This window comes from Leptidea sinapis, chromosome 40 (assembly GCF_905404315.1).
Source record: "Leptidea sinapis chromosome 40, ilLepSina1.1, whole genome shotgun sequence".
In the NCBI taxonomy this organism is placed as follows: Eukaryota; Metazoa; Arthropoda; class Insecta; order Lepidoptera; family Pieridae; genus Leptidea; species Leptidea sinapis.
The window spans coordinates 5,373,498-5,394,645 of record NC_066304.1 but is presented as its reverse complement, the minus strand read 5'-3'; the positions used below and the strand labels follow the sequence as shown (position 1 = coordinate 5,394,645).

The window sequence follows — 21,148 nt, the reverse complement described above, 5'->3', positions numbered from 1 at the left end:
AATATGAAATGTACTAAATTCATCGATACCAGTTAACCTTTGCACACTTGCAAACGTGCATATTAATTTGTCACATAATAACTATTAAGAAGTATCCACATTACCCGATGACACTATTACGAGACCACTGTACAAGCTTTATATAATTATACATATCAGCACCGGCTTGGAATTTGTTGCAAGCAATATGTTTATAATTTTGCAAAATCCACTTATCAGACGAGACCTTAGAACTAAATTAATAAGTCTACGTGCTACACAAATAAAATTTGAAAACAAAATTTTATGAACGATGCGGTACTCGAACACCCGATCTCTGGCGTTCCGTGCCCGAGCTCTGCCAACTAAGCCAACCGTTCGAGTGACGTATCGTCATTTTATGACGTTCATTCATGTTCATAACAAATTGTTTAGATTTACAAGAGCGACATCTGAAGTCTATTTCCGAATATGCAAATATTGGGGTTGAGCAGGCTATCAACTGTAAAGTAGATCCTGTAGATGAAGCCACAACCTGAGAGTTGAACAAAGCATACAAGATTTTATGACGATACGTCACTCGAACGGTTAGCTCTGTTGGCAGAGCACTGGCACGGAACGCCAGAGGTCGGGGGTTCGAGTTAATAAAATTTTATGAACACACACTTTAAAAAACATAACAAATTGTTTAAATCTACGTTTTATTCATGAAATTAAGTGACTCTATTTAAAAGCCTATGTTTGTGCGCGATAAATATCCATCTTTTCCAAATTATCAGAGCTCGAACAGCGTCTCGATAAAAATATTGATGACCCTGTCAGTGAAATGTTGAAATGAGTTCGTTGATTTGTGATCCGGAGATAACCCGGGAGTGGAAAGTATACGATACACACCAATATACTGATAACAATGATAAGACGCGAGATGTTTGCTCGCGGTAATTACTCGTATCCGCCGAACGACTGTAAATAGAGAAATGGTAACATTATCTGTATTATGTTAAGGCGTGGCTCTTTGAATTCCAATATTGAAATATTTTTATTCAACACTAGCTGACCCGACAGACGTTGTTCTGTATATAATAAATAAAATAATGTTTTTATATGAATTTGTCAATAATATATCATAACATCAAAAATCATATCGTAAAATATGCACCCTGCTGTCGTAATGAAATTGTTTCACAGCAGAACTGTCAAACCGTGCGTCAATAAATTCTCTCATAGAAATTATGTATGGACACATCAAAGGAAAAACAAATTTGTTGTTTTTATTTAATTTAGCAGCATTTTCCTATTTATTCACCTTTTAAACCTTCCCTGGACTTCCACAAATAATACAAGACAGCCGTTCTCGAGTTTTAGCGAGACTAACGAATAGCAATTCATTTTTATATATATAGATTTGATATTTCAATCACTTATTGAAAGTGAGAAACTGTCAACCTGTTTCGAAAAGGAATACTTTAGGCCTGAGAAGATAACGAGCGATTAGTTAACAAACAGGGTTCTTTTTTATATGACAAATCGCTTTACAACTAAAGCAATTTATTTCATGAAATAGCTTATATTTTAAATAGAGAAATTTTGGCGTCATTGGTCATATTTTGTTAACTCACTAGATCAAATAATGTTGGAAAAAAATGTAAATAGAAATCTACAAGACAAATAATCCACCAACCGCGACAGCTTTTTATAAGGAGCCAAGTTAATCCCAAGCTTTTTGTCAGCTGACTATATTTCACTTCGAATAGTCCAGTGCAACTCACATGCGGTACTTCGCCTCTCCGCAGGTATTTATTACGTGGCAGGGACTATACTTGATGTTATAATAGATTCGGAGGAGGTGGTCATCTACTATTAAGTGAATGATATCTGGTGAAAACTAAGAAAAGATCTGTAGAAGTAATCAACATTATTTGATCATAATATCATTCCTAAGGCATCATCAGCTGGTAGACGTCCACTGCTGGACAAAGGCCTCCCAAAACATTTCCGCGGCGATCAGTCCTGCGCTGCCCTCATCCATCGTATTCCTGCGATCTTGACTAGATCGTCGGTCCATCTTGTGGGGGGTCCTAACAACACTACGTCTTCCAGTACGTGGTCGCCATTCGAGGATTTTACTGCCCCAACGGCCACCTGTCCGTCGAACTATGTTCCCTGCCAACTGCCACTTCAGTTTCGCAATCATTTCAATCAATCAATCAATTATACCTACAATATATCCATGCGTTATTTTAAATGCATATTCTCTTCCAACAGTATTGACTTGGAAATGTTTTGCGATACATATTATTATTGTATTTATAAATGCAAGCGCCGCGCGGTGCATTGGCCCTCACCCACTTAATGCTATGCGTGGCTTGCTTCTTAATGAGATATCTGCCTTAATTGTTGCCCAGTGCAAATGCTCTGTAAGCGAGTTTTAAGCCATCGAAGAGTTGGAGCTAGAATTATTTGAATGTTGAGTGGCAATAGATTACTTTAATTTCAAATATATAGGTTGTAGCTGCCTTTAGAAATGAAATGTCTGAAACCAATAGGCACCTTAAGGGTAAGCAGATAATGAATTGATTACCTTTTAGCTATATACAATAAAGGCTCGAATCATCGACGATCCATGATCATGGCATCTCCGACTGGCTTGATTATTTGGCGTTGCGTATAAATGTAGAGTCTTTCGGCATCTTCTATTCTATTTATTACAAGGAGTGTTCAGAGGTATTGTATAGGTCAAAATGCAAATTTAACCCGCACCACTTTGGTGTGTAGTATCCCATAATTGCCCGTTTTCCAGGAAACTTTTTGCCTCCCACCCATTTTGAAAGGACCACAGTGGGCCCTTTTTCTACTGTGAAGCAGTACCTAGTGTAGAGTACTATTTGAGTTTCGGCTTTAAACGCCGGTAGTTAGTGAAATATTTGGGCCACTTAGACTTAACATCTTATGTTTCAAAGTGACGAGCTGCATTCTTTTGGGCTGGTTTTCGTATTATATCACTACCATCAGGTGTATGTCTTGCTCGTCTTGTCATATTTTCTCATAGAAACAAATACAGAATATTGTGTTTGAGTAAAGAACTGTAGAATGTTCCCTAAACGCACAATCCTTAGGCTAATCGTAATCAGAGGCTAAGCATGTGCTGTAGTGGTCGAAATTTTAATAATTTTTGAATTAAGCGTGAAACCTATACAACTAACGGCCGATTTCAATGTATCTCTAGTTATGGATATATTGCTGTCATCGTTTAATGACAAAATCTTATCTATCGATAGTTATAGTCCAATGCTTCATATCGATAGGTTATTGAAATGTAAGTACGCGTAAAAGGATAGATTTGTGTACCTCTAGTAAATTAAACTAAGGATAGATAGGTTATTGAAAACAGCCGTAAATACTTAATATCGCCATACAGATGGACACTCATCCAAGAGGACAGGCTGCGTTAACATTAATTTCTCATTAACAGTCATCCGTTGATTTCGTTAGAGTTAAAACATAAACGTATTGAGATAATATAGCCGGCAGCTGTAGATTCATAATTCAACATAATCACATTTAAGAGATCCGCATTGTAATTATAATATGAAAACAATGTGAAAAAATCGTTTAATTAAGGGTAAATACCATTTTTTTTACGTTTAATTGCCGATTCTTTGCCTAATCTAATGTTTTTGATAGTACAGTTATTGTAATAAAAATTGCTACAGATAAAATAATAACATGAGAGTCCGATAGCTACGCATTCGTTTGTAAGACAACTATTAATATTCCACTCAATTAAAGAAAAAAATGATAAGTTTTGAACAATTTTGAATAAGTAAGATGCTGTCATAAAAATGTAATAGCTACAGACAATATAAAAATATGAGACTCCGGTAGCTACTCATTGTTTAGTTAGATTACTATTAGTATTCAACACAATGAAAGACACAATTGATAAGTTTTGAACAATTTTGAATAAGTAAGATGCTGTCATAAAAATGTAATAGCTACAGACAATATAAAAATATGAGACTCCGGTAGCTACTCATTGTTTAGTTAGATTACTATTAGTATTCAACACAATGAAAGACACAATTGATAAGTTTTGAACAATTTTGAATAAGTAAGTTGCTGTCATAAAAATGTAATAGCTACAGACAATATAAAAATATGAGACTCCGGTAGCTACTCATTATTTAGTTAGATTACTATTAGTATTCCGCACAATGAAAGACACAATTGATAAGTTTTGAACAATTTTGAATAAGGAAGTTGCTGTCATAAAAATGTAATAGCTACAGACAATATAAAAATATGAGACTCCGGTAGCTACTCATTATTTAGTTAGATTACTATTAGTATTCAACACAATGAAAGACACGATTGATAAGTTTTGAACAATTTTGAATAAGGAAGTTGCTGTCATAAAAATGTAATAGCTACAGACAATATAAAAATATGAGACTCCGGTAGCTACTCATTGTTTAGTTAGATTACTATTAGTATTCAACACAATGAAAGACACAATTGATAAATTTTGAACAATTTTGAATAAGTAAGATGCTGTCATAAAAATGTAATAGCTACAGACAATATAAAAATATGAGACTCCGGTAGCTACTCATTGTTTAGTTAGATTACTATTAGTATTCAACACAATGAAAGACACAATTGATAAGTTTTGAACAATTTTGAATAAGGAAGTTGCTGTCATAAAAATGTAATAGCTACAGACAATATAAAAATATGAGACTCCGGTAGCTACTCATTGTTTAGTTAGATTACTATTAGTATTCAACACAATGAAAGACACAATTGATAAGTTTTGAACAATTTTGAATAAGTAAGATGCTGTCATAAAAATGTAATAGCTACAGACAATATAAAAATATGAGACTCCGGTAGCTACTCATTGTTTAGTTAGATTACTATTAGTATTCCGCACAATGAAAGACACAATTGATAAGTTTTGAACAATTTTGAATAAGGAAGTTGCTGTCATAAAAATGTAATAGCTACAGACAATATAAAAATATGAGACTCCGGTAGCTACTCATTGTTTAGTTAGATTACTATTAGTATTCAACACAATGAAAGACACAATTGATAAGTTTTGAACAATTTTGAATAAGTAAGATGCTGTCATAAAAATGTAATAGCTACAGACAATATAAAAATATGAGACTCCGGTAGCTACTCATTGTTTAGTTAGATTACTATTAGTATTCCGCACAATGAAAGACACAATTGATAAGTTTTGAACAATTTTGAATAAGGAAGTTGCTGTCATAAAAATGTAATAGCTACAGACAATATAAAAATATGAGACTCCGGTAGCTACTCATTATTTAGTTAGATTACTATTAGTATTCAACACAATGAAAGACACGATTGATAAGTTTTGAACAATTTTGAATAAGGAAGTTGCTGTCATAAAAATGTAATAGCTACAGACAATATAAAAATATGAGACTCCGGTAGCTACTCATTATTTAGTTAGATTACTATTAGTATTCCGCACAATGAAAGACACAATTGATAAGTTTTGAACAATTTTGAATAAGGAACTTGGTGTAATAAAAATGTAACAGGTATAGACAATATAAAAATATGAGACTCCGGTAGCTACTCATTGTTTAGTTAGATTACTATTAGTATTCCGCACAATGAAAGACACAATTGATAAGTTTTGAACAATTTTGAATAAGGAAGTTGGTGTGATAAAAATGTAACAGGTACAGACAATATAAAAATATGAGACTCCGGTAGCTACTCATTGTTTAGTTAGATTACTTTTAGTATTCCGCACAATGAAAGACACAATTGATAAGTTTTGAACAATTTTGAATAAGGAACTTGGTGTGATAAAAATGTAACAGGTACAGACAATATAAAAATATGAGACTCCGGTAGCTACTCATTATTTAGTGAGATTACTTTTAGTATTCCGCACAATGAAAGACACAATTGATAAGTTTTGAACAATTTTGAATAAGGAACTTGGTGTAATAAAGATGTAACAGGTACAGACAAAATAATAATATGAGACACCGGTAGCTACGAATTATTAAGTCAGATTACTATTAGTATTCCGCACAATGAAAGCCACGATTGAGAAGTTTTGAATAAGGTATGTAGTTGCTCTAATGAAAATGTAAGTACTACAGACACAATAATTTAACACGAGACTTCAGTAGCTACCCATTCGTTTATGAGACAATTTAAGATTCTACTCAATGAGAAGTAGAATTGAGAAGTCTTCAAAAAGGGTGTTGCTGTAATGAAAGGTATACGACCAATAATGTTGCATAATTCTATCGTAAACATAATGATAGTTACAGTATGTACTGATTAGAAGCGTTTAAGTTGATTACGAGCTGCGAGCGGATACGCATTATCCTTGCGAATGTGTAACCTCGTTTGATAATATTAACTTGCTGAAGTGAAACATTGAAAGTGAGTACGTTTAGGTGGAAACTTTTGGGGTCAGTTGATGATTTTTGTTTAAATGTTAATAAGGGACGAGACGAGTAGGACGTTCAGCTGATGGTAATTGATACACCCTGATTATTACAATGCAGTGCCGCTCAGGATTCTTGAAAAACACAAAAATTCTGAGCGGCAATACAATAGCGCTCGTCAGATGTCGTAAGATGTTAAGTGTCATTTACCCAGTAATTTCACTAGCTATGTCGCCCTTCAGACCGAAACACAATAATGCTTACTTAAGTTTACTGCTTCGCGGCAGAAATAGGCGCCGTTTTGGTACCATAATCTAGCCGGCATCTTGTGCAAAAGAGCTTCCCACTGGTAAACACTAATGTGTATTCCTAGCACAACTCTAAATGTAAGTCGATTGTTTGAGCGCTTATTTAAAGGACTTCAATATAATAAGCAAATGATCTCACCGCGATCACCAACCTAATAAGCTTTCAACGAATATTTAACGCTTTCAGCCCATTAGGCTTTCAGGAAAATGCCACTGAAGGAAGTTCCTTTCTTAGATAAGTTCTTTTTTAAATACATTACATGTTTACCAATCCATTTTTAGGATGAAATTCAAACGAGTAGAAAGACATCGCCGTATCGTTACGTTGTGCTTATTCAGAATTTTTTTGTCTCAATAAACCTTTGGCCATAGTGGTCACTGACCGGTTGCCATCTGTATGCACTTTGGCTCTGGTTGCACTCGAGAAATATCCATTGATTTTATTAAACCGATATGTAATGCAAGACGGCGTGCCATTGTTCGCGAAATAAAACCTCGCATGTGCCGGTTTCTCCGTATAAATTCAGGCCGTTGTATGCAAATACTGATGCCGGAAGTCCGAAGGCGTATCAGATACGTCGGCAGTATTGACACCGCCCCTATACCCCGAATTTCATGAATCCAAACTTTCACCAAGCTCTCCGATTGAGCACATTTTTATACGCATGTGTCAATTGATGTAACTAGTGGTTGCGAACGTTGATTCTTTGACCTAGATATTTTTTTTTAGCGACTAGTCAGCGACTTAGAACGGGCCATGTACAACAGTTAAGAGTTCGTAAATACGCTGCCTGTTTCTTTTCTGTACTGGAGAAGAACAGAATTATTATATATTTAACTTGACTTGAACATAATATATAACATTATTGTGTTTCGGTCTGAAGGGCTCTGTAGCTGGTGAAATTACTGGGCAAATGAGACTTAACATCTTATGTCTCGGGGACACGAGCGCTATTGTACTGCCGCTCAGAAGTTTTTTGTTTTTCAAGAATCGTGAGCGGCATTGCATTATAATGGACAGGGTGTATCAAATACCATCAACTGAACTTAATTTCATAAAAAAAATGGGACCAAAAACGCGGCAAAGGCTGAATAAAATTGTGTATTGCGAGAGCTGCATTGAACACTCATTGAAATTTGGAACTGATTTACTATTTTCCTAAGATAATTTGGGTAACTAATAAATCATTTTTTTTTATTAAAAACGGCGTAAATAGTGTTTAATAGCAAATATCTTCTTTTTATGAGTAACAGAGGTTTAGAACTACATATACAAATATTTAAACCACACTCTCACATGCCTTATTCCTGTCGTGATAGTCAGAGGCAACAGAATGTCACTTGCTTCTATCTTCACAAAGCTCACGCGCCTGTTCTACATTCATTACTCTTTTAATACATGCACGCTGGTTCCGGGTGCGTCGGACCATTCCTTTTCTCAAAATCTCCTCAATTTCGTCGACGAATGTCCTACGAGGTCTCCCGCGACCGACTTGCCCACAAACACTTGCCTTATATATTTGATGCGTCATTCTTTCTACACTCATTTGCTCCACGTGTCCAAACCATTCCTTTCTCAATTATTGTCACGACATCTTCTTTCAGATCACAGTGCGCCCGTATTTTAAAATCAAGGGCAATACCATTGGGAGGCTCTTTTGCACAGGATGCCGGCTAGATTATATGGGTACCACAACGGCGCCTATTTCTGCCGTGAAGCAGTTATGTGTAAACATTACTGTGTTTCGGTCTGAAGGGCGCCGTAGCTAGTGAAATTACTGGGCAAATGAGACTTTACATCTTATGTCTCAAGGTGACGAGCGCAATTGTAGTGCCGTTCAGACATTTTGGTTTTTTCAAGAATCCTGAGCGGCACTGCATTGTAATGGGCAGGGCGTATCAATTACCATCAGCTGAACGTCCTACTCGTCTCGCCCCTAATTTTCATTTAAAAAAAATCAACCCACGAGGCGTTTGAGTCTATATTTCTCGATACATTCAATATTAACGCCATCTTCTGATATGATATGTTCAAATTAAGAACGGCCAACACGCTCTCAATTGGTTATTGAATGAATATTACCTTCAAAATATGTTAGTGTGATTTCGCCACGCGCCTGTATTGGTTCCACGTTTACACGTTCCACTTAGTTCAATGAGCGCCGAGCGGAGGTGAGTGGTGTCAAATTGACCTGATCATACACTTTTGATTCGCAACTATTATTGGTCATCAACTGAGGAAAAGTCGAGTTTCTAAGCGGTTCCCTGAATCCAGAAATATTCTTGGGTCAAGCGCTTTTGAATCTTCACTTAAAATATTTCTTTTAAATTACTGAATCTACCATGTGTTCGGAAAAAGTAGAACTCGTGGGAAGAACATACAAGAAATTTAACGGCCACTCTTCAATCAAAAGAGTATTTTACAATGGCTGTAACATACAAAACAAATTAGTTTGTAAGGTGCTTGCTGCATCCAATATATAATAATAATAATAATATTGACACACCTTTACACGAATTATCTTGCCCCAAATCAGGCAAAGCCTGTGTTATGGTTTGCAAGACAACGATATATTTAATACAGTATACTTACTTAAACATACATATAAATATCCATGACTAGAGGCAACAAACGTCCATATTCATCATTATGTGAATATCTTAATATATATAAATCTCGTGTCACAATGTTTGTCCTCAATGGACTCCTAAACTAATGAACGGATTTTAATGGTGATCACTTCATGGAGTGCAGTTTGGTCCAACTTGAGAGATAGGGTAGTTTTTATTTCGATTTGGGACCCATAAATATTTTTATTTTCAATATTTGTTTTGTATGGACATATTTTCTATGAGAGAATTTAGTGACGCACGGTTTGACAGTTCCGCTGTGAAACAATTTCATTCTAACAACAGGGAGCATATTTACGAAATAATTTTTGATGTTTTGAAATATAAAACAGTTGTTTTTTTACTATCTACAGAACAACGTCTGTCGGGGCAGCTAGGATATATATATGAATCGTGTTCAAAGTTAAAAGCGTATTAAAAATCAAATATTCCATAAAAATTAAAAAAGAACAAATTGTATACACAATATGTTATGTTTTAAAGTGAAAACCCTCACTTCTAGGATTAATACACAAATAAAATTCACAACCTGAGAGTTGACAAAGCAAACAGAATTTTATAGCGAGGCGGTACTCCAACGGTTGGCTCAGTTGGTTAGAGCACCGGCACGGAACGCGGGAGGTCGTGGGTTCGATTCCCGCATCGTTTATAAAATTTTGTTTTTCAAATTTTAAATTGTATAAATATATTTATCGTATATTGGATGCATCAACCACTAGAGCTTGAATTCATTTTTTGAGTAAGGATGCTTCGTTAACATGATGGTCGTGGTTACTGTCATAATTAGTAATTGCATCCAACAAGTAAAAATGATTTATTAACCATAACAGGTCGGGCTGGCACCACAAGCAGCACCCGTTTTCGAGTTTACGTATGGACCAGCCATCGTCCACGTCGACCAGACATTTAAGGGAAAGAGACATGACGCCGCCGCAAACTATACCATTTTAGTGAGCATGACGAGGTGCTTCAACTCGAGAGTTGAATAAACATAGCAATAGATATGGATATTGCGGTTTCGAATGTCATATTAATTGTGAGGGAATTAACTTAAAAAATAAGATATAATTGTTCATACATTAATATATTGGACAGCCTATCAACAGATACGTATATGGCTTTTTTAATTTACGACAAAAGCTTCGCCCGTTTGAAAGATGCCATTGAGTGTCAAGATGCCACGCACACAAACATCGAATAGTTGTCGTATTAAAAAAGCTATTGTTCTTAGGTAGTACGGCATATAGTTGGAGCGCAGTAGAGACCAATCCTTAATCAAAGGCTCAAACCATAAATGTTTGAGAAAAAATCATTGAAATTGAGTCGTCGCTTGTAACGTTATAAAATGTTATCTGTAGTGTTATCACGTCCCAGTTTAGAACTTCAATGTCAAGGGCTCTGTGTGTAGTTACGCAATAATATAGAGGTGGTGTAACACACTACCAGTTAATAGCTATGCTCGCAGCCCATATAGACCGCTATCGTTATTACTACACACCTTGCTAGAGAATCTAGGCTACCTGTTTGTTATGTACAAATTCGAAATATCTAGTCTGTTTGCCACTAGCGCGGGAATTCTCGATCAGTTTCACGTTATCAAATCGCACTTATTAATTAAAGTATAATCTCATTTAAAAAGCGTATTAAACTGAAAACATGTTATGAATCAGGATTTGTTAAATTTTAATATCTCTTTTTTTTATGAAAATAAGGGACCAGACGAGCAGCACGTTCTGCCCAGGATTCTGGAAAAACCCAATAATTCTGAGCGGCACTACAATTTCGCTCGTTACCTTGAGACATAAGATGTTCAGGCTCATTTGGCCAGTAATTTCACTAGCTACGGCGCCCTCAGATCGAAACACAATAATGAGTACACATTACTACTTCACGGCAGAAATAGGCGCCGTTGCGGTACCCATAATCTAGCCGGTATCCTGTGCAAAGGAGCTTCCCACTGGTAATTTATCATTAAACTTTTCATTTGTGAGTACGTTTGGGCGTCTCCTGTCCAACATCGTATTTTTGTGCAGCTTCTCAGAAGTTATTGCACCTCATTGTCGGTGCGTGCATTACTCGCCTTGGCGTAGTTTTTATTTTGTATTTATTCGGATTAAATTTCGATTTAAGAGGCGTTGTTGTTGCGTTCGTGTTTCTTTATTTATGTCGGATTACTTCGCTTGAGTTGCGAGGATAAAATGTTGTATAACTTGTATTATAGTTTATATAAACGCGAAACTCGTTTCGATATGCTCATCTAACATACTTTATGCATATTCAATTAAAACATGCTTGGTGATACTTTATGTTCAGGGTGCATATAGTCCGACGATATTTTAAGTTTCTACTTTTATCATTATTTTTCCTCCACCATTAGTAACTGCTAAAATAACTTAAAAATAGGAATAAAATCAAACATCAACACTTTAATGCAAGTTCTCTTATGATTATTGGTTTCCTCGAGCTGGTCTCCTCTCCGTCAACTCACTGTGGATAGATTAAGTGTATTTTTCACACCACTTCATTTAGAATTGTTTTTAATTATATATAATGAACTAGCGGACCCGACAGACGTTGTCTTGTACACACGTCTTATATTCGAAAAATCGGTGCAGCCGATAGGAAAAGTTCACTAACATACACATGGGCAGGACAATTATATATGGACTCAATTGAGAATCTTAATTCTCAAATTCACTGGAACACACAAATAAAATTTCCGTTTAGGAGGTAGTCCAAATGTGAATCAAAAACTATCCTTGAATAATCTGAAGACACACAGACAATTTTCATTCAAATCGGTACTGCCGTTTAGGAGGAGTTCTCTGTCAACACACATAAAGATGAATTTTGCTCATACTTTACTTACATAAAACTTAGATGAGTGTGATAAAACGCGAACTTCACTTCACTTCCCACACAGTGGGATGCTCCGTTTCACAGGATGTCAGCTTGATTACGGCCCCTTTTTCTGCCGTGTAAGCATTACTCTGTTTCGGTCTGAAGGGCGCCGTAACTAGTGAAACTATTGGGCCAATGAGAGTTAACATCTTAAGTCTCGAGCACAGCTGTAGTGCTGCTCAGAATTATTGGGTTTTTCAAGAATCCTGAGAATCCTGAGTGGCCGAACGTCCTGCTCGTCTCGTCCCTTATTGTCATAAAAAAAAATGGTCTGATAATAAACTTATTGTTCATAAAACTGTTTCGTATGCTACAACTGGCTTTTAAGTTTTGTTTTAAATGTCGCGTTACCTTCCTTTAAAAAATTACTTGCGTCAAAATTATTGATAACTTGAACTTACAAATTTTCTCACGCCCACTTCGGAGTTTGTGTTATTGTTAGTTTTGAATATATTAAGACGTCATCAAATGATCAAATAGAAGTAAACAGTTAATGTAACGTCATGAATTCTAAATAGAAGAAAATAGTTTATGTGATGTTAGTATTAATTTAGTTCTTGATCACCTTTACCCGCTGTTTTTTCCCAGACACAATGAATTCTGATCGTCTGATCAAAGATGTCACAATTCATTACGTCGCAACAAAAAACTTATTTTCATCAAATGAATGCCAAAGCGAAAACTGGTCTATGATACACACTACATTTACCTCGTTTGACGAAATATTTAGAACATGTTTAAGCAATAGTTAAACTCAATTTAATATATCCGTACATGTTTTAAAGTGAGTACTCACGTAAAAACTGTTACTGGAGTTTCCAGGACGACACGGATACGAGTTGCAGTGGGAGGTCCTTTGCACAGGATGCCGGCTAGATTATGAGTACCACAACGGTGCTTAGTTCTACCGTGAAGCAGTAATGTGTAAGCATTATTGTGTTTCGGTCTGAATGGGACATACTTACATAGTATATTACCTCTGTACAATCGTGTGTTTTATGCAATAATCCACGTATCGTTATATCCTCTAAAGAAATGCATCGAGATTTCAATGTCAACATTTCGTATCTAGCAAATGCTACCGGCCTATTAGAAAAGTGTAGGTACACTTAGGTTTTTTAAGGTGTTTTTTATGACATTAAGGGACGAGGCGAGCAGGACTCAGCTGATGGAAATTTATACGCCCATTATAATGCAGTGCCGCTCAGGATTCTTGCAAAACCCAAAATTCTGAGCAAAACTACTGTTGCGCTCGTCACCTCGAATCGCTCTTCATACCAAAACACAATAATACTAACCCCCTTATTCATAATAGTCTGCTATCTTAAAGCATTGCTAATTCTCACTCGTCTTCTTCTATTGACCTAAGTCACAATAAGAAAACACTCCTAAGCGGCTGTTTAAAGTTAGCGGACCATTATGAATAAGGGTTAGACACTACTGCTTCACGTCAGAAAAAGGCGCCGTTATTGTTTCCATAATTTAGCCTGCATCCTGTGCATAGGAGCCTCTCACTGATAAAATATCAATTACAATAATGATACTGATACTAATCAAGAGATAAGATTTTACTGTTTGATGTGCAAACGAACAGTAACATTGCACTGGTGTCTAACCAAATACTTATTGTTTAAGAACATTACATTATCTAAGAGATTTATTTAAATGTGGTTGATAACGAACGCATTTTTGCTAAGAGTAATATTCATAAAGACTAATTTAAGTTAAGTAATAGCATTTCGTTTTTAATTGACAGTATTAAATAACATGTGTTTTACGTATTTAGACGAGGTAAGATCAACAAATTCGTACGAATGACCGTTGGATTGTGTTCAGTAGAGTTGTCAGATAACAATAATTGCGTAGCCACGTTCGTGAAATCTAGCAATTGTTAGTTAATAGAAATGTAAATTGTATTACGAGTTTATTGAAATGCGGTTTACCATATCAACTATAGATTAATTAACGATGAAAGGCTTGGGACTGAGCCAACGGCCTTGAAGAATCGAGCGGAGCTAGGTTACCTCTCTCGCACAAAATCGCAATTGTTTTAATTATTCAGAATTAGAAGTATTTTTTTATTTATAAAAAAAATAGTAAATTTTTCTTTACAAAGATAACAAAACTATCTCATGTTAAATAGTATTGGTGTACAATTAATAAATTTTGGTACCTTTTTTATCTACTTAAATTGAATGATTAGCATGGCTCCAAGTTTAAGAGATAGGGGAGGGGTGACTTTGTTACTTTGGTGGGGGTGGGTTACTTTGGTGATTTTTTTTCACAATGTCCATTGAAAATAGAAATGTAAAGATTTTTTTTTTCTCATATTCTGTAGACATATACATAATTATTTTTTGTAAAAACAAAAGCTTTATATAAATCTACTCTCTATACTCGCGTATAGACGTGTGTGTGCTAATTGTGAGCTGTGCGGTGTTTCCGGGACGATACGACATGGTTACCTTCAAAAAAAGCGCGTACACCTTACGCTCCTGAAAAATAAAAAATAGACGACCTGACAGCTTGATAATGCTAACCAATTTTGATTTGTTAATGTGTGTGCTAGCTACTGGTTTAAAATTCAAAATACTAAGGAGCTATAATACCAATCATGGCTGACGGGTACATATAGGTTACAAATAGAATCGCGTTCCTTTTCTATCTTGCTGTATCTTCTTCTCTATCGGACGCATTGTTTGTCTGTACGCTAGTGTATTGTAATTCTATGGGAGCTCTTAACCTAACCGCTTTACCGCTAAGCTAAACGTCCTCATGACGCATTGTACGTAAATCTTGGCATGTTTGTTTGACTCTTCAGTCCAAGCACCATCTACTTTACTGTTGATAGCCTGCTCAATCACAACCTATCCATATTAGGAACATGACTTAAAATTGATTTCTTCAAATCGAAAAGTTTTTATTTTCATACAATTCCTCCGTCTTTTTTGTATTGTTTTAGCGTGTTCGAGAGATTCGCAGAGAACAACACATGTATTTTTATTATGCTTATGAGATTTTGTGATACTAGATAGGATCTCTTGTCCGGTGGTATTGCGAATGTCCATGTTTGGTGGTTTTCACTTCCTATCAGACGCGTCACTTTCGTTATAAAATATAAAAAGCTTTATTTTGATCGGAAAGGCAACGAAATGTATGGATTAATAATGTAATTAATAATATTGAAGATTAGTTTTTAATTAAATTACATTTTATTTTATGATAATAAGGGACGAGATGAGCAGGACTTTCAGCTGATGGTAATCGATACGCCCGCTCAGGATTAACCAAAAACCCAAAAATCCTGAGCGGCACTACAATTGCGCTCGTCACCTTGAGACGTAATATATTAAGTCTCATTTGCCCAGTAATTTCACTAGCTATATGGCCCTTCAGACCGGAACACAGTATTGTTTACACATTACTGTTTCACGGCAGAAATAGGCCGTTGTTGTACCCATAATCTAGCCGGCATCCTGTGCAAAAGAGCCTCCCACTGGTAAAACATTTATTTGTTGGTACCATTAGGGAGCTGGTGCTATCAAAGTTAACCAGCAATAGATGCGTTACAGTATGTTAAGTGATTACACATACGCGGGGGTCTCACCTCTCAATGTCATAAAGTGCGCGTGCTCACTCACCTTGACCGTTCGACGTCGCGGGCCGCGGCCCTCCTCTCATTCCAGCCACAGTGCGAGCTCGGCGACATCTATATGCGTCCCGCCATCTCTTGACCCCAGTTTCTTTTCTCCAGGCTTCGTAATGCGTCATTATGCTATTGTCATTGTACAGACCGTTGATCGTTTTGTACGTTTTGACTTTGTTGCTAAAGTAATAAGCCTTGCGTTTTAATATGGAACCATCTAGATTCTAGTCAGAAGAATGCCAACAACTAAAACCAGGATGGATATTAAACCCATGCTACTTAAGGGTTTGTATTCGATCGAAGAAAAACAATTCCTAGCTATTTTATTTTTATTTTAAGTCTTTGGGATAACAAACAGTTCACACAACACATTTTACAATGTCAAAGTATAGTATTAAATTCATATCCAGTAAAAACTCACAGCGTTATTCACAGGTTGATTTTATAGTGTTACTAGTGTCTATATACGTAATGAAAAAAAAAATTTACATTAATTTAAGTAATAAGTACATTTAATAAGAAGAAATACAAAACTAGACGTCTTAAATCTAAATTATTTTCAAAATTAAATTAGAACAATTTTTTATGCACGTCTTACACATATATATATATATATATATACGCTACGCGTAACTAAGTTTGTTGCTAAGTTCGACACAATCATAATATATACCTATTATTCCAAATATTATACCGAATAACTATTCAAAATTCGTATGCACTGAAGAGAATAATAATAAACTTGCAGAAAATTATTAACCTTAGACGGAATTAATTGCACAACAATTATTTTGGATGGATAATTGTATTATGTACTCAGCTGCTACTATACTATTAATGGTAAAACAACAAGGCGGATAGGCACACTTTGTATTATAATCACGCAAGTTGATAGAGGGACCAGCCGCCACAGTAGTGACGTCAGGTCTAGGAACACCAATCTGATTTACCGTTGACTGCGTGCGGACGCAACATAGACATTTAAGTACTCAACACTGGCCATACTTTGCTCTTATGATGTAAAAATCTATAATAAACTTAATCGTATTCCCAGTGTGATATAAGTAATTATTTTAGTTGTATCAGGATTATGGGTGTTCTCTATATTAATCTCTCGTCGTGTCTATTAATTCACATACCATTAGGCTTGGAGATATGAATTGCTGAAACATATTACGTGTAATATACGCAGTCCTTGCACCAGATAGTACTATAAATAACATCACATGCTATATTTTGCATTGTTCTGATTAAAGCGAAGTAATAATTATTAAATCGAGATTAGTATATTTTGAATTTAACATAAAATGTGATTTATTGAGTTATGAAAGACATATTAAACATGAATGCAAAGAATAGGGGTGGCTTAGCCTTGCGGTAGTCCCCAAAACGAGTTAAAAATATATTTAACACGCGAAATAGTCAAGTTCTAACTGATACGCGCCGTTATAATTTATTATAAAGTTTGACTACGGAACAAGTCTACCAAACTAAATTTTAACATCAAATATTGCTACGTTTAATAGTAAATCGCCAAAACACGTTGCGAATAGATCTACTTTCGTGTTAAGGTAATTGTGCTTCCGCTCTGCTAATGTTTTGAATAATTTAGTCAAAAAAGAAACATCGATAAATCAGACAGAATCAGCAGACCACGAAGAAGTAGATAAAAAAAAGACATTGTTCTGTGATCCCTTTAATAGTGGCACTTCACAAAGCCTTGTTTGCTTAGCATAAGATATAACTATTTTGCTGCTGATATTATTCATGAAAATGTAAACTATATTAACCATTCATGTTCGGATGATCTTAATTAATGGTAAATAGTTTTGAATACAACGTTACCTACTTATGTTTATTTGGACGTGCAAACACGTTCGATGTCTCAGCCGTTTTAATTTATTGGCCCCATTCGTTCACTCACTGTCCAATTATTCTTAATGCTTATTACCGGATACTTATTCCTTTTTTCAACAATTTACTTCTTTATAAATCCAGTTATCTTTAGTTTACCGCTAGTCTTACTTGACGCTTGCGAACCTCATATTGATGAAAGATTTGTCTTTTTTTCTTTATTTGATTTATTGTGCCTTTGTTGATCTTTGTCTGTACATGGTTCGACTGTATTTATAAATATGACTTCATGCATTTCTGCAAAATACAATCCCAAGGTTTCCCGTTGTAAAATCTATAGTTGTTTTTGAGTCAATCGTTTATTTTCCTGACAGACAATCGTACGATTTATGAAGTGGATCGTCTTTGCAAGTACTTTTGAAGGATTAATCGGCGTTTTCACGTTCTTTTTGAAATGCGAATCGTGAACCACGACATAATATTATACTTGAGCAAAGATTGTTTCTCGTTGTAATTTATGCATACCGGATATGTTATCAACATTATTTTTAGCATATTCGTCCTAGTTCCAATCGATCACAATATTTATATGTGGTTTTCTTATATACACTTCTGTTGGATTTACCTAGCATTGAGGATACACTCATTTTAATTATGTAGAAAGTTGTGTTTAATTATATCTTACGATATTACATTCTTGAAGACGCGGTATATAAACGCCTACAATTTGTTACAACATGAAAGAGAAAGTAAATCAGCACATTGTTCACTTCACCTACATAGATCATTTTCGTGTCTTTGGAGAAGGAACTATTTTTGCAGTAACATTTCCCTAAAATAAATTCTACCTACGTTTCTGCGGCTACATTTTAAATGAAACCTGCATATTTGATAAAAGTTTCCACCATCAGATGACACGCATGGTTTGTCCACCTAAAAACATCAGGCATACTGTTAAGGACTTGGGACTAGGAGTAACCCGTTTAACAAGTGCCTATTTGTTGCGTCCCGTTATCTGCTCCACGATAGGGATTCAATGATAACCGTGCCATATGTCATTATTTCGGAATGCACCGACCGAAGTTTATCGCTGTCAGAAAAAAGCCGCGGTGTACTTTAATTGCGGGCAATTAGCGTTATCTGTGGAATAGTTTGCGTTTGGGAACGGGTCCGGCGGTGTCTGTACGTCGGCTATAGGTGTCGCGATGTCGTATGTGGTCATCGGCCTCCATTTGCGAGTTTCGCAAGTCCTGTTAGCTGTATGAATGCGAACGCATTGATATTCTCCTGTCGTTGCGAATCTAGCTTCTTTACGCCGACGTGTTACCCCTTCTTTGTCGATGACATTTATATTGTAGTTTGATTGTTGGTTTTTACTTAAACATGTTTAAAAAATGGAAGGAATTTTCATGTTATCTATTCCAGTACGAATATTTGATTATTCATAATAGTTCGATGCCATAGAATGTTAATGTACGCAAGCTGCAAAAGTAGTTGCGTTCTTTGAATCGAGAGAGAATCTTGTGAGGAGGGCTAAGAAGCTCAAACGACTTTCATCGTGTGTAAATGTGTGCTGCATAAAAAACAGATAGGCGACCAATAAAAACCCCGTGAAGACATGTCGAGGGGCGGGCAACGCGGGTGCCGTGAGCTCTGAGTGCAAGTGCTTAGTGCACGCTGCAGTCTGACCGCGCCGGGCCGGGAGCGCGCACGCAGCCTCTACATCCCTCGCACTCAATCCAGTTTCTGCCCGAAATAATTCGTATCTCTCGCCTCGAGTGCATCGACTCTGAACTTAGTTTCGCGATCTATGCTCACATTCCTGCTCAGTCCGTTATCAGGAAGTGGCGAGCTTCGCGTGCGTCTCGTTTCCGCTCCGTTGATTGACTTAACATAGCACCAGAGCTGCTCATCGCGCTAACCATCCGAATGCAATAATTATGACGTGAGTTTGATTACGAAACCACAAATATTTGTCTTAAATAGATGAATAACTGTATTTTGTTTTGTTGCAGCGCACCCGTTGTCGCGGTCATCTCAGCGGGCGGGGAGGCGGTTCCCACCGGTCCTGCGTCCGAGGAAAGCGCTATGAAAGGCGTCGAGGCCACACCGGAAGAGCAAGAACGATTAGCCGCCGGAAACAACAATGGCTCCTTGGACTGCAAGCTCCCACCGTCCGAGCGACAGGAGCCCCGCTCGGCCTTCCATTCAACAAGAGTGTTTATGCTGGTGTTTCTGTCGGGATGGGTGCTGCAAGGCATGTTCCTCACATACTTCGTGAGCGTAACGACAACTGTGGAGAAGTTGTACAAAATTGAATCGAAGACGACCGGGATTCTCTTGTCGGCGACAGAGATCGGGCAAATATGCACGGCATTGTTTCTGACGTATCTGGCGGGACGGGGACACCGGCCGAGGTGGATCGCGTGCATGATGCTGGTGCTGGCGGTGGGGGTGGTTGGCTGCGTGGTGCCCCACATGCTGTACGGGACCCAGCTGATGGACGTGCACCTTGACTCACACCGGGCGGAGCCGGCGCCCGTGTGCTCCACGGACGGGAACTCCACAGTGGTGTGCGACGCCGCTCATATGAAGAGCACGGCAGCGCGCTCCTCCATCGCAGCCGTGGTGATACCCTGGCTGTTCTTCTGTCTGCTGGTCGTGGGCGTGGGCCAGACCGGGATCGCCACCTTGGGCATACCTTACGTTGACGACAACGTGGGAAGCAGACAGTCACCACTTTATATGGGTGAGTTTTATATTGTTACAACAACTTGAACAAGTAAACTTAAAACCACCTACGTATTCATACTTCTTTGATGCGCTTTCGAAGACCTCCCACCAGTAGTAGTAAGGCATGAAATGTTGCATATAATATATTATCTTAATGGGTCATTAGCTCAATCTGTCCGTCTCTTAATGTTTTGACAAGTCGCTGAGACGAATAGTTTAATAGTATAAGTTTGATCTATAAATCCATTTCCGGTGTCTGGTATTTTTAATATTACCCGACGAAACAGCGCACCATCGCTCATCATGCATGTGATCACTTCTCGACAAGTGAACGCATCACAATCACATAAATTATTAATTCAAAGGATTAAAAATTAATACAATTATATTTGCAGTCATTTACAATGCATAGCTATGTAATAACTCTACACTAATCAAACATTGTAGGTACATGTATATATTTTATGTCTATTTCTTGCATAAATCTAACATAACTTTTACTTTTATAATAATTACGGGTGTAAGTCGTATTATTATGGAAAAGTTTCGCATCCAACTAGCACGTAATAATCAGTTCGTGCGAACACGATTATGTCAATTGTGAGAAATAATTTACTGGCGAGGCCTTTGGCCCGCTACAGTATTAA

At 36.7% G+C, this 21,148-nt stretch overlaps 1 protein-coding gene across 4 annotated transcripts in view; it reads left to right on the top strand.

The window, feature by feature from the left end:
- Positions 1–21,148, top strand: part of LOC126976385 (solute carrier organic anion transporter family member 74D) — a 103,374-nt gene that overhangs the window by 30,673 nt on the left and 51,553 nt on the right. For 2 of the 4 annotated variants that reach the window (XM_050824690.1, XM_050824693.1), the window contains exons 1-2: positions 19,465–19,713; positions 19,784–20,517. In XM_050824690.1, the coding sequence (XP_050680647.1) occupies positions 19,709–19,713; positions 19,784–20,517 (739 nt within the window). In that variant the 5' untranslated portion in view covers positions 19,465–19,708. Of the gene's footprint in view, positions 1–19,464; positions 19,714–19,783; positions 20,518–21,148 lie in introns of those variants that run through there. The other 2 variants (XM_050824692.1, XM_050824691.1) reach the window with 1 other exon arrangement.